This window comes from Mirounga leonina, unplaced genomic scaffold, assembly GCF_011800145.1.
Source record: "Mirounga leonina isolate KUSES-001 unplaced genomic scaffold, KU_Mleo_1.0 Mir_166, whole genome shotgun sequence".
Classification (NCBI taxonomy): Eukaryota; Metazoa; Chordata; class Mammalia; order Carnivora; family Phocidae; genus Mirounga; species Mirounga leonina.
Window position 1 is genome coordinate 20,885,087 of NW_023270418.1, and position 24,188 is coordinate 20,909,274.

Sequence of the window (24,188 nt, forward strand, 5' to 3'; positions counted from 1 at the left end):
GCACTACTTTTATCTCCCTCCGGTTCCCACGCCACGAGATCGAATTGCGCACGGGAAAACAGTAACAAAAAAGCGGTCTCCGACCTGAAGCCAAACCAGGCTGTCCCGCCGCCCAAACCGAGGCTGAGAAAGCGGGTTGTCAGCGGGCAGCGCCTCCCGAGCTCCACCTCCTCCAGCGCCGACCTCCCCAAGATGGCGGGCGGCGGGGGCCGGCTTCCGCTTCCGGTGTGAGCAGCCGGGCCGGGGGGGCAAAATGGCGGCGACAGTAGGGGTCCGCGGCCGGTGCGAGCTGCCGCCGTGCTCCGGCCCAGGCTGGCTCCTCAGCCTTTCCGCCTTGCTGAGCGTGGCGGCTCGAGGGGCCCTCGCCACCACGCACTGGGTCGTCACGGAGGACGGGAAGATCCAGCAGCAGGTAGCGGCCAAGGCGTCCCTCTCCGCCCGCGCCCGCCCTCGCCCCGGGGGATTCCCAGGGCCGGCCCCTGGCTGTTTGGCTCCGCGCGGTCCCGCCCCCAGCCTACCTTCCCACGGTCCCGGCGCCGCGGCCCGAGCGATCCTAGTACTCAGACCCGGCGTGGCCCCCTCCCCGTTTGTCCGCTGGCCCTCGCCTCAGCCGCCCGCAAGTTCTTAGCCTTCCACCCCTGGGGTGGCTTGCCGCGCGGGCAGAGTCGCCCGGCCGTGGGGGTTCGGGCTCTGGGGACATTTTGTCGGGCTTTAGAAATCGCAGATTCATTATCCTTGCCTCTGTTCCTCTCGGGCCCACCACGCGTCACCAGCCCTCCCCGAAGAAGTAGAAAGCATGCGGCAGCGCCGGGGTGTGCGCGAGTCCCAGGGCGGTGACAGCTTCGGCACCCCGAGGCAGTGGGTCATCTAAGGCTTCTTCCCCCCGTCTCCTCTTCCACATGTGTCGGGCTGTGGTGGTTTCAGCTTGTACCGTTACCCAGGCCAGCAGGGGCCCTTTAGAGACAACACACACTTTCCTTCCGAAGGAATGCTTGAAGATGCCTCTGGTGGCGTTGCCTGCATCTTTTCAGCTGAAACTGCCCTCGTTTCCCAGTGTACTTTGCACTGTTTCTTTACTTAGTTCCTGTGACCCAGCCCCGCAAGGAGGGTCTGTGATTTCCTGGATTCTTGTGTGCCCGAACTAATTGCTCAGAGGAGAGATTGCTTTTCTTTTTTCTTTTTAAGATTTTATTTATTTATTCATGAGAGACAGGGAGAGAGAGAGAGAGGCAGAGGCAGAGGCAGAGGGAGAAGCAGGCTCCCTGCTGAGCAGGGAGCCCGACGCGGGACTCGATCCCAGGACCCTGGGATCATGACCTGAGCCGAAGGCAGACGCTTAACCATCTGAGCCACCCAGGCGCCCGGAGAGAGTGCTTTTCTTACATAACTTTATGATTGCCTACATTTTGTGACTGCTGCTGATCCCTCAACAGTACGTGTGTGTGCTCTGCTACAGAATCTTGGTAAACTTAATGACTTCCAGTACTTGAGAGCAATCCTGAAAAGTCCAGCAAACATTTACCGAGTGAATTGTGTGCCCCATGCAACTTAGCTCACTGACCTCAAATGGATTAATCATTATCGTGTGAAATTATGGACCTTTGGGTTGCGTGTAATGAATGATGACAGGAACACAATGCCAGGTTTACTTTTTTATGAAGTGAAGTTCACGTGATGGCAAATTTTACCTCAAGTATAATGAGTGAGTTAAACAATTCAAAAATCGGGTTGGTATCGGTGAGTGGTTTTCAGTATATGTGAGAAAAGAGACTGGCTTTTTACTGGATGGCATTTTCTATATACCTAACTTAAATTAGAAGAAATCTCCTTTTCATGGCCATACCATTTTAGATTTAAAAGATAGGTGTGTGTTTCAGAAACTCTAGAATTGAACACTGCTAGTTCTTTCCTTAACAAAAGGTTAGAAATCTTATGTGAGTCCTGGCTGCTTCCTCCACCCACTTTCGTTTGTTTCCTGATGATAGTTTTCCCTGAGGCCCTCATGAAGGGATACATGGAATTAAGTCACTCTTGCTGCAATTTGGGGAGCCCTTCTCCTATTGGCTCTTCTGCAATATTGTTTTTGGCCACAGCTATTTATACACTATGACATTGACTTCTCCTTCCCATTTTGGTGTCCTGCCACTCAGCCAAGGAAGTAGCCCATCTGAAAAGTGAAAGCTGGTAGAAATGTATTATTTGCTGAACCTTGCAATGGGAAAGTAGAACCTGATTTGTTTAAAAAACAAAACCAAAACCACATTTTTTCTTTTTGCACATTGGATACTTATGTTTTAGTGGGGGCGAAGGTAGGGGTTACTGTTAGTTTGCCTCAGAAAGGGGGAAATCTGAAGAATCTTTTGGAAATCTGCCAAGTACCCCTGCAGTAAGTTGTTAGGCTTAAAGTTAGGAAAGTAAGATTTCTTTACTACAAGCTTTTAAAAATTATCTTTTTCAGTGAATTTTCCAGTACTTTGCTACATAGCATTGACAATGTTAAGTTCAGAGAACCACAAAATTTTATATCAGAAGAAATAAAGTTGGTGTCTACAGCGTAACAAGAAGAGGCTAAGGGGGTGCCTGGGTGGCTTAGTTGGTTAAGCGACCCACTCTTGTTTTTGGCTCAGGTCGTGATTTCTGAGCTCAGCATGAAGTCACTTGTTCCTCTCCCTCTGCCCCCCCCCCAAGTACCCCCACCCCCACGTGTGCACTTTCTCCCTCAAATAAATTTAAATTAAAAAACAAACAAACAGACAAACAAGAAGAGGCCAGTGGATTTAATCTGAGGGAAAAGCAAAACTTATAAATAAAGTAGAAGAGTTGAATACATGATCAGCTTCTGAGTGCCACTCTGATAGTTGTGCATGCATTATCCATGCTGCCCTTCCTGGCAGTAATTTGAATGTAGGCAGAATGCAAACCTCAGTTTTGATTGTGATTAATTATCACATATGTTTATGGTTATTAAAGAATTGAAAGATCCCTTTATTATATGGATTTGGGTATACTGCAGATCTATTCATATGTTCAGAAACAAAAGCTTTACATATATATAAGATATATATATATGTAAATGGTATATTATATATACATAAATGATATCTTAACTGACATACCAAATGCCTTGCTACTTGTTTTTCGTTATAATAGCTGAATGAGAACAGAAGGGTGCTTTAATTTTAAAGTGGTCTAATATCAGGGAGAGGGCTAAGAGCAAACTGAAAGGGCAATCTTAGAATATTAGAGTGGCAAATACCTTTTGAAACTCTTTGCCTGATATTTAAACCTGTCCAAATTAGATATAATAGGTAATTGTTTTCCGTAATGAACTTGGAGAAGTACTTATGGATTAAAAATCTGAATTACCCAAAATACAGATTTACACAGGGATAGTTAACATCACTATAGTTAAAGTTTTAAGTACATTAAGCAGTTCTTCCCAGGAGAAGAGAACATTTGTTTGGTTTTTCTATTTCAAGCCTCAGCAGATGATAAAGATAAGTACCCACAAGTTAGGGACTGCTGACTTGTGAACATGCAAATGTGTCTGCAGCCCTATATCTGTAAGGGGCTTGAAATGGGGCTTCAGTGAGAGCCGGAAGCAGCCATTCCTCCAGGCAGCCTCCTCACTGTCAGCGCTGTGGTTGCTTCTAGCAGTAGCAAGTAGTGAGCACTTGGTGTGGCAGCTCAGGGAATTGTTCCTTTCCACAATCCCTGCCTGAGCTGGGAAGCATGTCTTATATGTTTTTAGGTTCCATGTTTACTGAGCTGCCACTGAACTCCCCGGGAGCATTGTCCAGGGAATCCCGGAGCTGGGATGTGAAGAGAATGCTCTGGTCTCTAAGTTCCTGTCCCACTGCAGTCAAGGGACAGCTAAGAAAAGGTGCTCCTCTTCTCTTCAACTATAGGTTTTTTTTCCCAGCTTTGGGCTTTGGCATACCTCTGATCCCCTAGTACCCCCTGTACCTTAAATAAAGCAAGGATCCTTGGGGTCCATGGACTTAAGTAGTGAGCTATTATAATCTGGGTTATTAGGAGTGTAATCAGGTCAATGGATCATTTGGTTGACTTCATTGTGAAGAATAGTCTTTTAAGATAAATTTTGTGGGTTTTTTGTTTCCTTTTTTCTATTTTTTTCATTACTAGTATGGCAACATTTATTTTCTGTTTTTACCAAAACCGTCTGGAGAGTCACTTGAATGGAAGGTTAAATGAACTTTTGTGAATTAGCCTAAGAGCCTAACCATTAATGTATCACATCATTTCTGTGGAAAAAACAATGTTCCATGTTCTAAATTACCAGCTAACAGATGAATTCCTAAAATGTTACCAGTTTGTCTTAGACTTACTGAATTCAAAGGTGGTACTTCTAGCCCTGGGTTCATTGCCTCGTGATAGTCTCTCTCTTTATAAGTGGAGGTCTAAAACTTGAAGTAAATAAAGAGTATAATCGTTACCAACTCTCATAACATTATAATATTTATTTTCTTGGCTACTGTTTCCCTCTTCTCTAATCTTAGATCCATAGAACTTTAGGTTTGGAAACAATTCTTAAAGGATATGTAGTACAACTCATAGGAGAGAATGTCGTCCAAAGTCACACAACTAATGAGTGGCATTTAGTGATAGCAGTAAGTAAAAATCTGTAGTAGCATGCAGGTGAGCACCTTGTACTCAGAAAGATTGAAGTACTTCCCCCCCCCTTTCATAGTACCTACAAATGAAAGAATAGAAAGAAAAGAAAAAGGAAAAATGGGAATAATGAAGTAAAAAGTCTTCTCTTGGCCAGTTTGCTTTACCTCTGCAGAATATTTTGTGATGACTTTTAAGTTGGGAGTGGGTGTGAATTAGGTGTGAATTAATTTGGGGTTATTTAATCATCTTGCCTTCTCCCAAGCTAATGTGTTTAGAGTCCAGATCCTTTTAACTGCTTAGAACAAATGAGGTTTCTAGTAAAACCGATGCTCTGAAGCCTAGCAACCTTGGCATAAGAAGTGTTTGACAGGCAGTTATTTCAGCAACTGTGATTTGGGCAAGAGCTATCGGATTTAGTTGGACAGACAGGCTAAATCTTTATCTCTTGGTCTTTAATAGCTTATTAAGTGAAGGAGTGGTTTAATTTGGGTCTGATATTAAGTAATTGCTTCATCTGGGAGAGGGCATCCAGATGATACTATGAAGCTGACAGCTTTCTTTCAGTACTTTTCAAATTGAGCCCATCTTTTTGTCATAAAGTGTTGTTTCTCTGTTTATACACTTGAGGGATTTACTTGGACCTGAGAGGTCATGGTGGCTTATTCACTAACTTGCTAAGCCTTTGCAGTTTGTCCTAGACGTTGGCATCAAAGCGATTCTCATTCAATCCATTTTTTTAGACTTCCCACTATTATTTTTTTTCTTATAAATCACCCAGGTGTTAACTTTGTTTATACTTACAGTAGTTAATAGGAGCTTATAAACATACAGATGTAAATTATAACTTTAAATACTTTTCCCAGTTACTTATTGAACAAATATTTATTGTCTGCTTATTTTTCACCAGCCCACTGTGCTTTGATGAATATGCACTTTTCCAATGGCGACTGTGACATGAAATTCTCATTTTTCCTTGAGGGTGAGCAGAGTACAGGTCCTTCTTAACCTTTTTTTTTTTTTTTCTTTTCCCTGGCTCTTCTTCCTCCACTCACCTTTTAGATCAGCATTTCTCAAACTTCTCTTTGCACAAAAGTAATCTGGGGTGCTTGCTTAAAATACAGATTCCCAGGCCACTAAAGTATCTGATTCAGTAGGTTGGTGGTAGAGCCAAGAATTCTCCATTTTTATCAAACCCCTCAGGAGATTATGATACAGATGGGTCACAGATCATTCTGAGAAATTCAGTTTTATATATTGCTCTACCTCCAACTTCTGTTCCAGCCTTCTGTTTTTACTCTTTATGTATACCTGGGCAATCTCATCTTTTCTCAGGACTTAAATTACCATATATATGCAGGGAATAGTCACATTTCTTTCTATAACTCACATTTTTTTCTCCAGGGATATAGATCAGATCTAAACTCATTTTTACCCTACCTACACCTGTGTCATGCCCTGTTTTCCCAAATTGAATGAAAGATCCCACCATTCACCATCCACCCATTTGCCCAAGTCAGAAATCTAGTTGTCTCCCTTATTCCTTACCAAGATCTTTCCATTTTACTTTCTAATTACATCTCTTGCCATAGCCACTACTGTGGCTCTAATTCGGGCCACCTGATTCTTGCCACGGCTTCCTAATAGTTCTCCCTGCCCTAGTCTTGTCCTGCTTCCAATCTATTCTCCTCAGTGCAATTAGACTAATCTTTTAAAACCTTCTTCGTTTTGTTTAATTACAAATTTGAATTACAGAAGTAATGTGTGGCATCGTAAAAGTAAATGCTTGACGTTATGGGAATATTTAAAGTAAGAAAGTGAAGTCCTCCCACCTCTCTCCATTCTCACTCCCCAAGGAAAACTACCTTGAACGATTAGTTTGGTGCATATCCCAGGATATGGTCCTTCTTTAACATGTCTTGTGATTTATCCCTTCCTTCTCTCTAGCGTTATCTTTGCTCATTCTAGAGTGCCTCACCCTCACCTCAGAATACACACATATACACCTTAGCTATATTTAACACTTGTCAGTATCCCCAGATATATGCTCTGTTCTCACTTGCCTCTGGGCCCTTCCACATGTTCTTCCCCTGAAATGTCCCAATCTGGCTAACTCAATACACTTCACAACTTAAACATCATTTTCAGAGAAGCTTCTAATGCCCAAGTTTGAGTAAGCTGTTCTTTCTATGTGCTTTCATAGTATCCTGTATTCCCTTAAGGACATTTACCATGCTGTATTGTGTCAATTTACTTATGTAAATGCCCTACTAGACTACTACATGCTCCATGAAGGGAGAGGCCATATCCGTCTTCTCTGCACCTCCTGCATCTTTCATGCTTAATCCCTTAGGCTGCAATAGTTATCTGTTAAATGGATGACATAAAGAAGTGTGAGAACCGGTTCCTGCCCTTCAGGAATTTACTACTGTGTGAATGAAGCATTACAGTACTCACTAATGTAATAGTCATCCTGGAGGCTAGCCTACAGGAGGCCTCAGACTCCTGGAAGATCTTTAAAGCTCCAAGTAACTCTTCAGTGAGTCAGCCATTAGGCCTTCATAAAAGGTGCTGTATGCACATGAGAAGAGCCGTACTTTCAGAGATCACTCTTGGACTATCTTCTGTGGTCAGATCGTGTATGCAAAGGAAGTCATCCTTTGTCACTGACCTCAGCTTTATTGCTCAGGCATTGAAACGTATGGAGAGGTGACAAGAGACAAGGAAAAAGAAAAAAAAAACAAGAAGAAAACCATCATCAGAAAGGGCAGAGGCGAGATGGATGAGAAATGGCAGCTGCATTGTTGAGGGGGGATTAGGATCAGCTGTGGGGTTCAGCAGTTGTTGCAGTTTAGAAGCAGCATTGGTGGAAGTGAACAGAAGGCACTATGACAGTGAGAAATAAGAGGGCTTGCCAGCAGGTTGGGTCAAAAATTAGAACAGCTTTGCACTCCAGAGTGTAGGGAGCAGGGTGTGAGCCCTACCTGCATCTCAGTTAGACTCCATGGTGGCAAAAGCAAGGGGAATTCCTCTGTTGGGTGGCTCTTTCAGCCAGACACCTCAAGAGAGTTGTTTGTGCTCATGGGCTCTCTTTGTATAGATCTCTCTTAAAGCCACTCCAGTAAGTCCTTCATCCCTGCGACTCTTGTCAAGATATCCCGGGGCCTGCCTTATTGCCAGATTTGTGCTCTGCTCTCACTTATCTCTCTTAACCTCTGATCTCCCCAGCCAGCACTTGTCCTCAGACCATATTGAACTATTTTCTTCCATGGCTACCGGGACATACACTCCTGGCTTTCTTCCGAATCCCTGACCATGACTTTTCATTCTCTTCTGCTGAATTCCTCTTTTCTTTGTGAATCTTAAATACTGATGTGCTCATCAGATGATCTTATGCAGTCTCATTCTGAGGATTCTCCCAAATCATATCTGCAGTCTCTCCCTGAACTCCAGACTCATATCCAGTTGCCCACACAACATCTCCGCTTAGCTGTCTGATAGACACCGCAAATACATCATGTCCTAAACTGAACTCTATTCCCCATCCCACCACACCTGTTACGAAATTGCTCAGGTCCAAAATCTTCCTCGACTAACATCTCATACCTAATCAATAACCGGTCAACTTTACTTCCAAAATGTCTCCTGCATCAAGCCGTGTCTTTCCACCCATACTTCTACAACCCTAGTCTAGACTCTTCATCTTCCTCTTAGACCTAAGCATAGTAGCCTGCTAACCAGTCTCCTTGCTCCCACTTTTGCATCACAGAGTCTGTTCTCCCCAGATCGAAATTCTGGTCCTATGATTCCTTTAACGGATGTAGAGGAAGAGAAGGAAAGAGCATCAGGAAACCTTCATTGGTTTCCAATCATACTTTTAAGAATAAAACTTGGGAGTTTTTACCATGGCCTTTAAGGCCCTTGCAAGATCTGGAACCTGGCCCCTGACCATCTCTGTGCCCCAAATACCACTTTCCTTCTTGTGTGCTGTGATTTTAGCTATCATACTGGCCTTTTGGGGTGGTCTTTAGAGCACCAAGTTTGTTTGTTCCTGCTCCCTCTGTTGCTTGAAAAACTTCTGCAGACATCCTTATGGCTCATCACCTCTCTTTTCAAGTCTCTGTTCACATGTCACCTGTCTTTTGACCACACTAAAACAGCATCTCCTTCCATCACTGTCTTCTTGCTCCACTTTATTTTTCTTCATAGCACCTATTTTCTGTTGTAATATATATTTTATTGCCAGTCTTTCTATGAAAACATCAACTCTTTCATAGAACTCTGTATGGTCACTGAGGAAACCCCCATGCCTGAAACAGTGGCTGAAACATCATAAACACTCAGGAAATATTGAATACATAAGAGAAAAGGAGAGTACCTGCATGTATGTGTGCAAGCAGTTATTCACACTTTTTTTTAAAGATTTATTTATTAGAGAGAGAGAGAGTGCACACAAGGAGAAGCAGGCTCCCTGCTGAGTGGAGAGCCCGATGCGGGGCTCGATCCCAGGGCCCTGGGATCATGACCTGAACCAAAGGCAGACACTTAACTGACTGAGCCACCCAGGTGCCCCTGTTATTCACACTTGTAATAGCTTTTGCATATCAGCACAGTGATGGGCCACCATTGTTTTAGTAGTCTGGAGAAAGCACAGTGCATTTACTTTATTTTTTTTAAAGATTTATTTGAGAGAGAGCACACGCCCATGTGTGTGTGTTTGTGTGTGTGTGTGTGTGTGTGTGTATGAGCAGGGGGTGGGGCAGAGGGAGAGAGAGAATCCCTAGCAGACTCCCTGCTGAGCATGGAGCCCAACCTAGGGCTTGATCCCATAACCCATGAGATCATGACCTGAGCCGAAATCGAGAGTTGGCTGCTTAACGGACTGAGCCAACCAGGCGCCCCACAGTGCATTTACTTTAAAGGGGGCAAGCCAACTCATTCATTCTCCCTGTTAAAAATAAAAGGTCTAGACTAAGACTTCTCTAAGAATATAGTATCTCTAAATCAGAGTTGTAAAATGGTGCTTCAGATAACCTAAATTCTGATTGGCTATTTAGATATATTCTCTCTTCAACATACCTTTGATGATATGCTCAAAGAACTTTGAGATTGTGGCATTATTTAAATTATTGAATACTGTATAAATTTAGGTAAGTCATTTAACATTAAGACATTTCTTTATTATAAACATGTACAAAAGCATTTATTAAAAATCTGTACCGTCATGACAATTTTATATAAGCTAAAGTACATATTTGTTTTCAGGACCTACTACCAGAAATTCACACTGGACAGATCAGATTGTGCTTTCCATATTTATTTAACTACTTCATGTGTCTTAACTTTTGAAAAGAACTCATTTATGTATTTTTTACTAACATCTTACTTCAGTCTTCACTTACCAGTGAGGCACTTACTTAAATTGAAATCAGGTGACCAGCAAGAGCGTGCAGGCGCGCGCACGCACGCACACACACACACACACACACACACACACCACCCACCCCCACACCCACACCCAACCACCCCCCAACAGCCCTTTCTACCTTGAGTCTAATTGCTAGGTGGGGAGTTGAGATAGGTAGTTAATCCTTAGTAAAACTCAAGAGAATGATACATGCCGAAAGTGGTTAAGTGGAGTCAGGAACGTTTTTATTTGAGCAAGTATTTGCTGAGAGCTTTTTGGGTGCCATTATATTTGGCAGACTTAGCTAGCTCATTAAACACATCTTGGAATGCTTTCTGTGTTAGGTAGGTGGGATACAGCTGTGAAGGAGATACGGTCCCTGCCTTCACAGAGTTTGCATTTTATACAGTCATACATGGAAGTGACTCTAATTTAGGATAAAGTCAACTTTTTTTTTGTTTTTATTTTTATTTGCATTTATTCTATGCAGACTTTACTCCCAGGCCATAAGTTTTTGTTTCTTCAGTTTCTTCTGGGATATCTTTTTCTTCTGTGCCACCTCCTCTTCTGGCTTAGGAACACATTGCTCTTTTGCAGTGAGGATCTCAGTGTGGCAGGGAGAGCTCATGTGTGGGTTAATCCGACAATGAGCCCTGTAAGTTCTACGCCACATCTTGGGGGCTTTGTTCACCTGGATTTGCTCCATGACCAGAGAATCTACATCTAAACCCTTAAGTTCAGCATGACTCTCTGCATTTTTAAGTATGTGCAGTAATGGGGCGCCTGGGTGGCTTGGTCGGTTAAGCGTCTGCCTTCAGCTCAGGTCATGATGATCCCAGGGTCCTGGGATTGAGCCCTGCAGGGAGCCCGATTCTCCCTCTCCCTCTGCCTGTGGCTCCTCTCTGCCTCTCTGTCAAATAAATAAATAAAATTTTTTTTAAAAAGCATGTGCAGTAAAAATTCAGCACTTTTCTTGAGCCACCGACCTTGTGTGCAGCCCCACTGTTTGGCCTGGGCACACCTACCACCTCCACCATTGTATCGACGGAATGGCACGCACTGCTTCTGCAAAGTGACATCTTTCAGATACTTGGTGGCTTTTCGAATATGCGTACCCTTGATAGCCTGGGCAGTTTCATGTGTGTTCTTAAAGTGAACATGAAGATTTGAACCTCTTGATTTGCGTGATTTTGTAGGGTTTTCTGGGTCAAACGAATAGGGAACCATTTTCAGAGGCCACCTCAGGCCGCTTAGGGGAAGAGAACAGGTAACTTTTATAGTAATAAAATTTAATGTCTATTTCACTGAACTCTTTACCAAGTGTTTTCATATTCATATCTCATTTTATTGTCCTATAGACCCAGTAAGATGTGGGTATTGATCTCTCTATTAAATACAGAAACTTAGGCTGAGTATGGTTAAACTCCTTGCACAGGTATGAAGGTAGGAAGTGGCAGTGTGTGAACTCCAGCTCAGATCCCATCCTAGGCTCTGTTCTGTTCTCTGTACTGCTAAGCATTACTACCAGTTATAAAGAAAAATAGTTCTGTAGTTTTATCTATAATACACCAGTATATTTTTTAATTTTATAATTGAATTTAAAACTAAAATACATGATCATAGTTCAAAACGTTTTTTTCAAGCTACTTAGTATGACATAAAATGAAAAGTGGAAGTTTCATAACCACTCACAGTCCTTCCTGGAAGTAATCACAGAATTATTTGTGTATTCTTCCAAAAAGTTCCCAAGCAAACCCTCATATAGATTTTTTTAAAACCACAACTGGAAACATTTTATCTCATGACTAGTTTTTAATTCACTTAATAAGAGGTAGGTATCTGTCAGAAATGAAAAGCTACTCTCTTTACCCTTAAAAATGTATAGTATTTGGTTGTATTGCTCTTCTGTAACTTATTTAACCAGTTCCCTAATGATAGCCATTTAGATTGTTTCCAGGCTTTTATTATCAAACAATATTGCAGTGAGTGAACATGCTCATTCATAGATCTTTGCATGCTTCTGTGAGTATATTGGTAAGAGGAATTCTTTGAAATGGAATTTCCTGATTTGAAGAATGCATATTTAATTTTCTTAGATATTGCTGAATTCTCCTTTTGAAGGACTACATCAGAAGTGTTTGAAAATGCCCAACAGTGTTTGGGATATGTCAAATCTTTGTTTATATAATCCGATTCTAGTGAAAGACTCCTTATCCCATCCATTGCCCTAGCGAAACAGTGTTGTGCCCATCAGTGGAAGTATGAACAAAAAGGAGCCTTCAGTTTGATTTTGTTGTCTTCATAGAAAAATTAAACCTTTGTCATTAATGCTTACTTCACACTTGTTGGGATTGCAGTAAAAGAAATTAGTCAAGCTGACCCTCCCCCCCCATGTTAATACTGTTTGATGAGTAATCAAGTTGAACTTTATTCAGTGGTGTCTTACAGCAGTGATTTCTAGCATGAAATAGCAAAATAATTTCCTGACTGTTGAGTTTGCCATCACCTGAGTAATGATAAAATTAAGGTTCAACTTCTCATTTTAGTGTCCCTTTTCCAATATTTGCTTAACAAATCTTAGTTTGGCTGTCAACAAAATCCCATAAACTGAGTGACTTAAGCAACAGAAGTGTATTTTCTCACAGTTTTGGAGTCTGGAAGTCCAAGGTCAGAGTGCCAGAGTGATCAGGTTCTGGTGAGAGTTATCTTTCTGACTTGCAGACCAGCTGCATTCTTGCTGTGTCCTCACATGGCAGAGAGAAAGAGAAGGCAAGCTTTTGATGTCTCCTCTTAATAAGGGCACCAATCCTGTCCTATAAACGTATGACCTCATCTAAATTAATTACCTTTCAAAGGCCCAGTCTCCAATTACTGTCACATTGGAGGTTACAGCTTCAACATATAATTTTGGGGAGACACACAGTTCAGTCCATAGTATCCATCTAAGAATTTTCAAGCTCACACGTGCTTTTTTTTTATCACCATTGAGCCTGGCATTGTGCCTTGAACTTAGTGGGTACTTGCATTAGTTTTCTATTTGCTGCTGGTAAAAATTACCACAAAGTTAGTGGCCTAAAACAACACAAAATTGGGGCACCTGGGTGGCTCAGTCGTTAAGCGTCTGCCCTCAGCTCAGGTCATGATCCCAGGGTCCTGGGATCGAGCCCTGCATCGGGCTCCCTGCTCCGCGGGAAACCTGCTTCTCCCTCTCCCACTCCCCCTGCTTGTGTTCCCTCTCGCTGTGTCTCTCTGTCGAATAAATAAAATCTTAAAAAAAAAAAAAACACAAAATTAACATCTTATAGTTCTGTAAGTTAGAAGTCCAACCCATGTTTCACTGGGCTAAAATCAAGGGGACAGTAAGCTGCATATCTTTCTGGAGGTTCTGGGGGAGAGTCCATTTCCTTACCTTTTCTAGTTTCCAGAAGCCACCCATATTCCCTGGCTCTTGGCCCTGTTCTCTGACCTCTCTTAGCAACGTCTCTCTCTTTCACCTACCTGTTTCACTTTTTTTTTTTTTTTTTAAGATTTTATTTATTTATTTGACAGAGAGAGACACAGCGAGAGAGGGAACACAAGCAGGGGGAGTGGGAGAGGGAGAAGCAGGCTTCTGCCGAGCAGGGAGCCTGATGCGGGGCTCGATCCCAGGACCCTGGGATCATGACCTGAGCCGAAGGCAGCCGCTTAACGACTGAGCCACCCAGGCGCCCCTACCTATTTCACTTTTAAGGACCCTTGTGATTAAATTGGGCCCACCTGGATAATCAGGTTATACTCTGTCTTTTTTTTTTTTTTTAAGATTTTATTTATTTTTTTAGAGAGCGAGCGAGAGGGAAACAGCATGAGAGGGGAGAGGGTCAGAGGGAGAAGCAGGCTCCCCGCTGAGCCAGGAGCCCGATGTGGGACTCGATCCCAGGACCCTGGGATCATGACCTGAGCCGAAGGCAGACGCTTAACCATCTGAGCCACCCAGGCGCCCCTATACTCTCTGTCTTAATTAAAGTAATCTGAATAGCAACCTTAATTCCATCAGCTACTTTAATTAACTTTTGCCATGTATCCTGACTAGTCCCAGGTTCTGAGATTAGGACATGGACATCTTTGTTGGGCTATTACTGTTTGATAAATATTGGCTGCTGGAATGAGTCACTTCTGAGTTAAATATAAAATAGCTCTAACTGCACAGCAACATTTTTCTGTATATATTTACAAGAATATCATAAATATACAAATGAGAAATATCCGTGACTCTTGAGTCCTGATCCAGCATTTCGTTTTCTTTTCTTGTAAAGTTGTAAATTGTCTACTTTATTCATTTTGTTATTTGTATGTTTCCTGGTGACACAAATCAGAACATGTAGACTGGTAGTGCTTTTATAAGAAGTTGTTCGTTTGTTGTTCATGTTGAAAATGGTTATTAACTTGCTTTCAGTTAGGACATGGTGATTGTGTGATATGTTCTCATAAAATTGGCTGCAACAGGGGCGCCTGGGTGGCTCAGTTGGTTAAGTGTCCTTGATTTCGGCCCAGGTAATGATCTCCAGGTCATGAGACTGAGCCTCGGGTCAGGCTCCCTGCTCAGGAGTCTTCTTGAGATTGGCTCTCCCTCTGCCTCTCCCACTTGTGCTTTCTCTCTCTCTCCCCCTCTCTCTAAATAAATAAATAAAAAGTGTTTAAAAAAACTGGCTGCAACACCGTACGTGGTCCAATCTAGATTATAGCTGTATGATATACTTCAAATACCTAGATTGTTTTAAGTGCATTTAAGCATTTACAACTTTATTTTTCAAGAACTGTGAAAATGAGAAGGTAAAATCTGAGGGTAAAACATTAGAAAATAGAGATATAAGACCATTAAAATTCATGTGATGATTAAGATTTAGTATTTTTGTTTAAAGTTTATTTTAGTTTTGATAACCTGATTTCTGATGTAAAACTGAGGCATGTTTTTAAATTTCTCTTTAAAATTCCATATTGTACAAGTATCCTAATGGCAAAAAAAAAAATCATCTTTAACAAAAATATTTCCAAGTCCTGACAGTTCATAATGATAGTGTTTTATTGATCTGATAGTATTTCTAGTAAAAGATCTCCTATATTAGAGTTCTGAAAATTATTATAACCAGGAGCCCATGTAAGTCCCTCTCAAGAGGCAAGGCTGGACTGGTATTTTGTTTGTGAACTTGCACTTCTCTTGACCTGGAGGAAGGTGCAGGTCCATGATGGTTAGACTTAAATCCTGAAGAAAGAATTGGTTGCAAAGTCAGGCAACAGACTTCTGTCTCCCTCATTCCATCCCTCTAAACTCATCTTGCTTGCCCCTGTATTCACCTGACAGGAGTCACAAAGGTGAGGGTACTTTGGGCAGTCATTTGAAAATGGTAGTGAACTAGATTTGAAATAAGGATAAAAATCTGAGGAGAGTAAGGTAAGGAACAAGAAAATACAAAAGATGTTACCTTTTTGAAGTGTTTTGCCTGGCCCCACATAGGGGAGAGGAACTTTTTCTCTATGAATATATAAGGAAAAGCTACAAGACTGTTCCTCAGACCTAAGCTTATTTGTCATTACAGTTGTTTTCTGTTTAAAAATACATGTATAGCACTCTTAAAGTTTCATTTTCAAAAAAGACCGGTAGATAACACTAAAAAAAAAAAGAAATATGTGTTTGTTTTAGAAAAAGTCAGAAAACAAGATAATCACCTAGAGTCCCACCATCTAGAAACCACCATTCATAAAATTGTGATGTAAACTATCAGATGGATTTAAAGTGAGGCAATGAGGAAGATTTTTTTGTAAGTGCACAAAAGAAGAAATACCTATGGCCAATAAAGAGATTAAAATGTATTCACCCTTTTCCCTGTGTTCTTAAGAGTGTGTAGAAACTCAGTGACTGTTAGGAATTTAAGTTGATTCAGCTATTCTGGAGAAAAACTAGCAAAAAATATAAATTTAAAAGTGCAGTCCCTTTAACCTAGCAGTTCCTTTTTTAGGAAGAAAATAATTAGGCAGCAATCAAAAAAATTTATAAGGATACTCATCTCAATATTGTTAAAAAGGGAGAATAACTAAAAGCCCATATTTTAATTAGTGGGAAACTGGATAAATAACTTTAATATAATATTAACTAAATAGGATGATGTAGATCTATATTCCTGAGGAAGAAATCTGATAAAATTTAAGAAAGAGTGAAGAAGGGAAGGATACAATATAGTAAATATGATCCTGTTTTTGTAAAAATATTTATCTACCTAGCTCTGTGTGTGTGTGTGCGTTGAGGTTATCCTGACATAGTTATCTGACAACAGGTATCTCGGAAGGTGACATTTCCAGTAACTTTAATTTTCTTTATATTATCCATAATATGTTTGCTTTTCAATAACATACATATTTAGCTTATGATCAGAAAAGAGATTTTTTTTTTCAGTTGAACTTTGTTAGAATTAAGTGGCATAAGGACAGGAGAGCTAATTTTGCCCATGATACAATGAGCAACCTAACTGCTCAGAAATAAATAGCCACTGCTAATTGGAACCTTGGTTTAATTTGACAAATTGACAGTTTGAAAAAGAAGCTTTTAGCTGCAGCTTTGGAAAGAGTCCCTACCTAGAATGAGTACAAATTTATCCGGGCAAATTGGAAGAATGATCATTTCATTCATTTGAACATTAGATTACTTCAGTGGTGCATGAGACTGGTAAAAATGTGATGCTTTTATGGTAATGTTAAATCTTTTATGGAGGTAGGATATGAAGAGTATAAGTTTAGAAGTCATCAGGTTGGGTCCCCTCAGTTTATAGATGAGGAAATAGAAGCCTATGCAGGGAAAGTGATTTGCTTTAGGTCACACAGCTAGTCATAGACCTGTCAAGGACTTATTTTGTCATGATTCCTGGAGGCCTAGCCATAGGCCTCCTTTACAGATAGTCATCACTGAATGATAATGCCGGTGGAGATGGATTCTCTAACAGATGTGACATCAGACAACTTCATCAAGCAATCAACAGTGTATTAAGTGTCTGACATGTACCTGAAAGCCTATTAAGTATTGGAAGTAGAAAGATGAATACAAAAAAAATTTTTTTGGAGAGACAGACATACAATAATTAAACAGTATAATAAACACTATTAAAGAAGCATGTGAAGAGTACCGTGCGAGCTCAGGAGAAGGATGGCTTCACAAGAGAAATGTCATTTGAGCCCAGTCATTTGGCTTTCACCAAAAGCATAAGGTTATGTTCCAAGTAGGAGTTCCAAGTAGGAGTGTTCCAAGTAGGAGAATTAGCATGTGCAAAGGGAGAGAAAGTCTGAAAAGAGCCACAAGAGTAAGAGGATACCCTAGGCAGAGGGCTTAAGAAAATTCAGCAGATGTTTAGAAATAGCATCAAGACTTCTATATTGAAAATTTTTATCGGTATGTTTGAACAAATTCTAAGTGTTGCAGATACAGTTTGATCCATGGCTGAAACAGTATAACCATGATAGGTTTGTTCTCTGTCTTCATTTCTCCATTTCTTTAACCCCATACTCAGGCCCCTGTGAATACAAGATGACTGGTCCCCATAACTCAAACAGAAGTTCTAGATTACAGTCTCTTTAGTGCCAACTGACCACTTGGTTGATGTCCCTTCTCAGAGATAATCACCATGACCAAGGGAAAGGAATTCACTGGGATTAGGACTTCCCATGTGGGGAAAGATGCTTCCAGCCGAGCAAGGCAGGTGTTTTTTCCACAAGAAGGGAATTGCAGATACTAGATAGCAAACACTAGAAATACCCACTAACTGGGATCACTTAAAGTAGAGGTAAAATCTTCATTGCTTTGAAGATTTTTATTTATGTTTTCCATCATACTGTCTCAGTAAATAATCCAAAATTCTGAATAAAAGATTTAAAATATTCCATCCCTAGTTTCTAATTAAAGGGAATTTTTTAAAAATGGGTACGGCGTAATATAAGATTTCAGTAATGCTGCTCTCGTGTACTCATTTGAATACCATCAAAAAGTAAGAGGTAAGAATGTTCAGCATATGTGAAGAATAAGTTGCATATGAGAGCTGGAATTAATATTATAATGGAAATGATCGATTTCCTGTCATAAAGGACCAGTGGAAAGTGATGGACTCACTCATGCTTTTGTAGAACTCAAAAATGTTTATACCCTTAGACTGGGTATTTTAAGTTTAAAATGTTCACCCTTTATTTGATTTGACATTGAAGTAATTATCCTTATATAGTGACATTCCCCTGTTACCATGTGAATTTATTGAATTCACAGAGGTAGGGCTCCAGATTAGAAATGTAGATATTAATGATAAAGACAGCAGCAAATTTTGAAATACATGAAAATGAACTTGATATGAGTAAGATATTTACTGCTGTTATATATAATTGGACACATGTACTTATATAATGTATTCAAAGAAAAATGAAATTGAATTGAGAACTCTTAGAGAATGAATCATTCTGTATAATACAGTTTCATATAGCTAATTTCCAAATATTTGGTCAGCTTTACCCTTCAGTATAACTTTGCTCTAAAATATATTTCATAATTTTTCACCATCTTAAGTAGAACAAATTGAAAATAATTCCTTTTTCTTTATGATTCAGGTCATTACAAGTATCATTTATTATGCTGTGAAGTAACAGACGTTTGTAGGGTTGCTTGTCCCTTGTGAAAAAGCCATAAGGTGCTTTGAGGTCTTATGTATACGTCATGTCCTTTTTAACCTACCACTCTAATTCCTGTCACTTTTTGCTCCTGGGCTTATAGCAGCCTCTTCTAAATGCTAAAGATTTTGAAGGCATTCACATTGTGTATAAAATTGGAGTACATAGGCCTCAAATATTGACATAGTGGGCCTGGTTTATAGAGGCTTAATAAACCTTCATTGGCTGAATGGATGTTGTAGTCTTTACAGGCATACTCTCTTTTGTAACCTAAGGAGGGGAGGTATTCAAAAGGAGAGAAATTCAAGCCGATTGGCATTTGCCAAAGATAATTATAAAGTCTTAACTTGTAAGAACTTGAGGTTACCTCAATAAAAAATACATGTCAGGCTATAAATCTGCAACCAACCTTTGTCTGGCAAAGATCCATGCCATTTGCTGCCATGTCTAAAAGAGAAGCACAGCTGTCAGTGGGCTCACTTCCTTCCTTCTGCTAATAATTTTACCTTTATACCTCCTCTAGCTCTTATATCTTTGTTGAACTTAAAGCTTCAAGGAAATGAAAAGTACTTCCTCACAATTGAATGTTGGCCAATCCCATGCTATTTAAATATGAGAAAGCCCTGATTAGCTAGTATCCTTTTAATCTAAAACTAAGAGTGTGCTTTCAGTATTTGTTCAGTGTAAATCTTCATTTATCTCATTCTTTCATTCCTCTTGCAGTTCTCCAAATATCAGGTGAACAGATTGTTTAGGTATTTTGGAATTAGAATGTCATACTCCCTCATTCCTCCCCCATCTTGTTGGGTTTTTTTGTTGTTGTTTTTTTTTCCCCTAAAAACCTCATTTAAAAATCCTTATAGAGTTATGTACTAAATAGTTACCTCTTAAAGTTCTGGACAAAGTAGCAAAGTAAGCAGACTTTCTTTGGCATCTTTATGAAAAGTTCTTTTGTAATCTGGCCACTGGCTGTAGCTTTTACATTTTCTTCTATAAAAATTATGGTGTGCTGTAATTTATTACATTGTTGTAAAAAAGATCGATGGGCTTTGGAGTTAAATCAGTCCATATTCAATCCATTATGGTAGCTTTCCCTGCACTACATGCATTTGACTGTTGGGCATATGTTCAAATACTATGAAAAGAAAAGTTTCATAGTATTTGAAAATTTTCTGTTTCTTATTGAGATAAACCTAGCATTTTGCTTGTAGGCTTTTGCTAGCTTTGATTGATTGGTAGAGGAGATTTACAGCTCAGGTGGTCAAGTACTATAGGCTTTGCTTTTGTATTTTTAATGCCTTTTAAATTCAGAGTCCAGTTTTGATATAGATTCCAATATAGTGGGAAGGCCAAGGGGAGCAGTGAAGGGATCTCATCTTAAAAGCAAGACCATGGGCGATGACAATTATTCACAACTATACAGTTATAATTATGTAGTTCAGATAATTGCAATAAAAGTATGGAAGTTACTCTGAATTAGCATCTCTTTTTCCTCTGGTGTCTCTGAGATGGTAGAATGAGCAAAGGCAGATGAGTTTTATCTGTAGTCACTTAACATTGTCCAATTTAATGCATATTATTAAAGCAACTGTCCAACTTTATTTCATGTTTTTATTTCTTCTCTTTAAAATCTTTCTTTTAATAGAGTCTTTTATCACCAAGATCTATGCAAGCCTACCTTCTGCACTTAAAAGGCTAGCTCTAGGGGCACGTGGGTGGCTCAGTTGGTTAAGCCAGGTCATAATCTCAGGGTCATGAGACTGAGCCCTGGGTAGGGCTCTGTGCTCAGCATGGAGTCTGCTGGAGATTCTCTCTCGCCCTCTGCCCCTCCCCCGACTCACCCACGCATGCTCGCTCTCTTTCTCTCTCTCTCAAAAAATAAATAAAATCTTTAAAAAAAAAAAAAAAAGCTAGCTCTCAATTTGATTAATTGAGTTGATACCAGTTTCTTAGAGGTTACAAAAAGATAGTTTTTCCTCAAAGTGGAACTTCCTCAAGGGCTGGTATATAATTTGACAGTTCCAGTCTAGCACCATGGGATGCAGGAACTTTATCTCATCCCTTAGGTACCAAGGCCACTGTCAGAGTTTTCTGAAATTCGAAAAACATGTGTGTATGTCCACGTGTGTGTTGTTTTTTCTTTATTATAAATGTATTATGTCTACATTATAAACAGTTTAAAAATATACAACTATATAGACGTGAGTGTGCCTCTCTTCCTAATCCCTCTTCCCAAAAGAAACCACTATAAAGTTACTTAGTTTTGTGCATATAGAGACATGTTTATATCTATATCTATAAATATATATGTGTAATTTCTTAAACAAAATATCATAGTATACTTATTATTCTTTATTTTTAGTTAATTATACATTGTGAACATCCTTCCATGACAGTAGATCTAGTCTTTCTATATCCATTTTAGATAGTGGACTTCCTTATTCCCTTATTTTTTATTTTTAGTACGTTCCACACCCAGTTGAGCCCAATGCAGGGCTTGAATTCATGACCCTGAGATAATGACCCTGAGCTGAGAATAAAAGTTGACGCTTAACCAACTGAGCCACCCAAGCGCCCCTCCCTATTCCCTTATTTATGGACTTAGGTTGTGTTTAATTTTTTTTGCAGCTAAAAGTGTTGTAGTAGGCATCCTTGTGTTTATTTTTGCCTACTTGTTTAAGAATGTCTGTAGGATAGTCTCCTAGAGTTAATATTGCCATATCAAAAGGTATGCACTTTTAACATTTTGATACATGTTGTCAAATGACCCTCTAGACAAGAACAAATTTATAAGCCTGCTACTAGCATATGAGGGTTCATTTTTCCTACATCTTCAACAACATAGTCACCCGTTTATGATCCAGAGAACATGAGTTGTAAATAATAAATCTCAAGATTATTTTATATTAACTTTGATTTATGGCTTCCACAAATAGCCTTAAAAAATAGGTGCTTTTAGTATTTTCCTTTTATCACTCTAAACCTGTTCAGATATGGAATGTTCTGTCAAGACAAGACAATTCCTTTTATTATTATAGGTGTGAATTACTTTTTAAGGAATTTACTTTATCATTTGTTGCCAAATACTTCTCTTCTTGAATATTTCTTATATGACTGACCAAGTTAGAATATTAGCTTCAAAACTTACTCTTTAATGTTGGAATTCAGGGGGCAGCTATTGAACATGTCATTCTCTTTGCTGAAATTTATGTGCGATCGCTTTTGAAATACCCCTTGAGTTTTACTGAGCACCTAATACTGATTATAATGGTGGTTGAACAGTAATTTAAAGCATATTAAAGGAAACGTTATGAATCCAAACAAATGTTGATGAAATCTGAGCTTTATTTATTGCTTGCTTGCTTCCTTGCAGGTGGATTCACCAATGAACTTGAAGCATCCCCATGACTTAGTCATATTAATGAGACAAGAAACAACAGTTAACTACCTCAAAGAATTGGAGGTGAGGCAATGGGAATGTGATACGCAGCTGAAACTTGTTGCATTTCACAGGAGCTGTTGTATTCAAAGAAAAATGAAAGCTCATTATTTCTCAAGCCCGATTCTTCTCAGTTCCATATATACTTTTAATCACATTTTTAAAAGTAACATCTAATTGGAATGACATTTGAGCAATAGTAAGAGAAAAAGACTAACCTGGGTTTTGCCTGATTCTTGACTGACTATATCCTTGAACAGGGGTTCCATGTATAAGTTTTTCCATCAAGTATGAAAAGGAATAATCTCTCTGCATATGCTTAGAAGGAGAGTTTGGGTAAAATACAAAAAGGAAAAATGGTTTCAGTACTCTATAAAAAATATATTTTTTTATTAATTCCCAAGTAGGGTCTTGTTATTGTGTGTTTTTTATGATGAGGTGAAAGCATTAATCACTTTGCACTTTGAAAACTTGAAATCTATTCGTACTAATAAAGTGCGACCTTTTTGTTTCTATCACTGATTTCCATAAACTGATTTTGCTTAATAACAAACAACATCAGTTATCTGAAAAAGTAGGAATAAGACAATAGGTGTATTTATACTGCTTCATGCTTGGAAGCTTTATCTGTTTTTTATTTAAACAGTGTTCAAAGAATGCAGTGGTGCAGAAAATAGATTTTATTTTCAGATGCATATACACATTGTATATGTTTATTGCCGTTCTTTTTTTTAAGAGGCAGTATTATATAATATAAAGAGACTTAAATGAGAGTATGTGAAGGAGGAAAATGCCATTCACCATGTCAATGAAAACAAAAATGAAAAAGGTTGATTCCATCAGTTTTTGATTAAGGTAGTGGGGACTCTGGGGTAAAGGTACAGGCTGCAGATGTGTATTTGTTAGACACTGAAATACAGACTTAAGGCCATGAAACTAAGTAATACCATTTATCTACAAAGTCGTAACAACAAGATGGACTTCTTAAAGTACCAGAAGACAGTGCAGGAGTAGCCTCAGAGTGCTAAGGGAAAATCAGTCAAACTAGAAGTTTATGTTCCTGTAAGCCATCATTCAAGAGTGAGGGCAAAACAAAGATGTTTTCTGACAAAGAGTTTACTTACTGCAGACTCTCACTTTTAAAAAAAATCGAAGATGTACTTCTACAAGAAGAAAAGTAAACCCAGTAGATATGCATAGGATGTATAATGATGAGTAAAAATACTGATGAAGAAGTTGCTAAACTTATTTAATTATTTATTTTTTGCACTTTGAAAGGTAAAGCTAGGTAAAAATAATACATAGTTGGGTTGAAGCATGTTCAGTGATTAGGTAAAGCCCGTTAGACTCTTCTGTCATGTTTAGGAGAAGGTAGAACTAACTGAATAAATTAAAATCCTGTTAGAAAATTTATGGGCAAACATACTAAAAATTTAAGAGTATTGCTACCTTTCAAGTAGTATTTTCAGTATAATTGATTTCCTTTGTCATTCTCTCTATATTTTTTTTTTATGTATTTAAAAAATGAAAGGGGTCTACAGGTTTCATTAGACTGCCAAAGAAGTCTGTGACACGAAAGAGTTAAGAACCCCTGGATCCTGGGGCGCCTGGGTGGCTCAGTCGTTAAGCGTCTGCCTTCGGCTCAGGTCATGATCTCAGGGTCCTGGAATCGAGCCCCACATCGGGCTCCCTGCTTCGCGGGAAGCCTGCTTCTCCCTCTCCCACTCCCCCTGCTTGTGTTCCCTCTCTCGCTGTGTCTCTCTCTGTCAAATAAATAAATAAATAAAATCTTTAAAAAAAAAAAAAAAAGAACCCCTGGATCCTGCTATCAATATTCAGGAAATACAGAGGACAAAGAAAGGGACTCATTAAATGAACCTAGGAGATACAGTCAGCAAAATCCTGTAGAGTGGCAGACTCTGCAGAACAAATGACACAACTTGTTTAACAAATAAATTACAAGGATTAAAACTATAGATTACATTTCTGTTATTCTAGTGCTTGCCCTTACCTTATTACTTTGTTAAGTTTTTCATC

At 39.5% G+C, this 24,188-nt stretch overlaps 2 protein-coding genes across 3 annotated transcripts in view; one reads left to right on the forward strand and one right to left on the reverse strand.

Annotated features, from left to right (window-relative positions):
* The first annotated feature begins 227 nt into the window (after positions 1–227).
* The window catches only part of TTC17 (tetratricopeptide repeat domain 17), a 116,732-nt gene continuing 92,771 nt past the window's right edge, over positions 228–24,188 (forward strand). For both annotated transcript variants that reach the window (XM_035012595.1, XM_035012596.1), the window contains exons 1-2: positions 228–412; positions 22,086–22,175. In XM_035012595.1, coding sequence (XP_034868486.1) covers positions 254–412; positions 22,086–22,175 — 249 coding nt within the window. In that variant the 5' untranslated portion in view covers positions 228–253. The remainder of the gene's footprint in view (positions 413–22,085; positions 22,176–24,188) is intronic.
* LOC118015778 (60S ribosomal protein L17-like) lies at positions 10,489–11,266 on the reverse strand. Its single transcript, XM_035012599.1, has 2 exons — positions 10,988–11,266; positions 10,489–10,805 (listed from the first exon to the last, which is right to left on the reverse strand). The coding sequence occupies exons 1-2, from the start codon at positions 11,264–11,266 to the stop codon at positions 10,533–10,535; spliced, it is 552 nt and encodes a 183-aa protein (XP_034868490.1). The 3' UTR covers positions 10,489–10,532.

Coding starts and splice junctions, on each gene's coding strand:
- LOC118015778 (XM_035012599.1), bottom strand. CDS start 11,266: ATGGTTCCCTATTCGTTTGACCCAGAAAACCCTACAAAATCACGCAAA. Junction 10,806..10,987: donor GTGCTGAATTTTTACTGCAC/ATGCTTTTTAAA, acceptor CCATTACTGCAC/ATACTTAAAAATGCAGAGAG.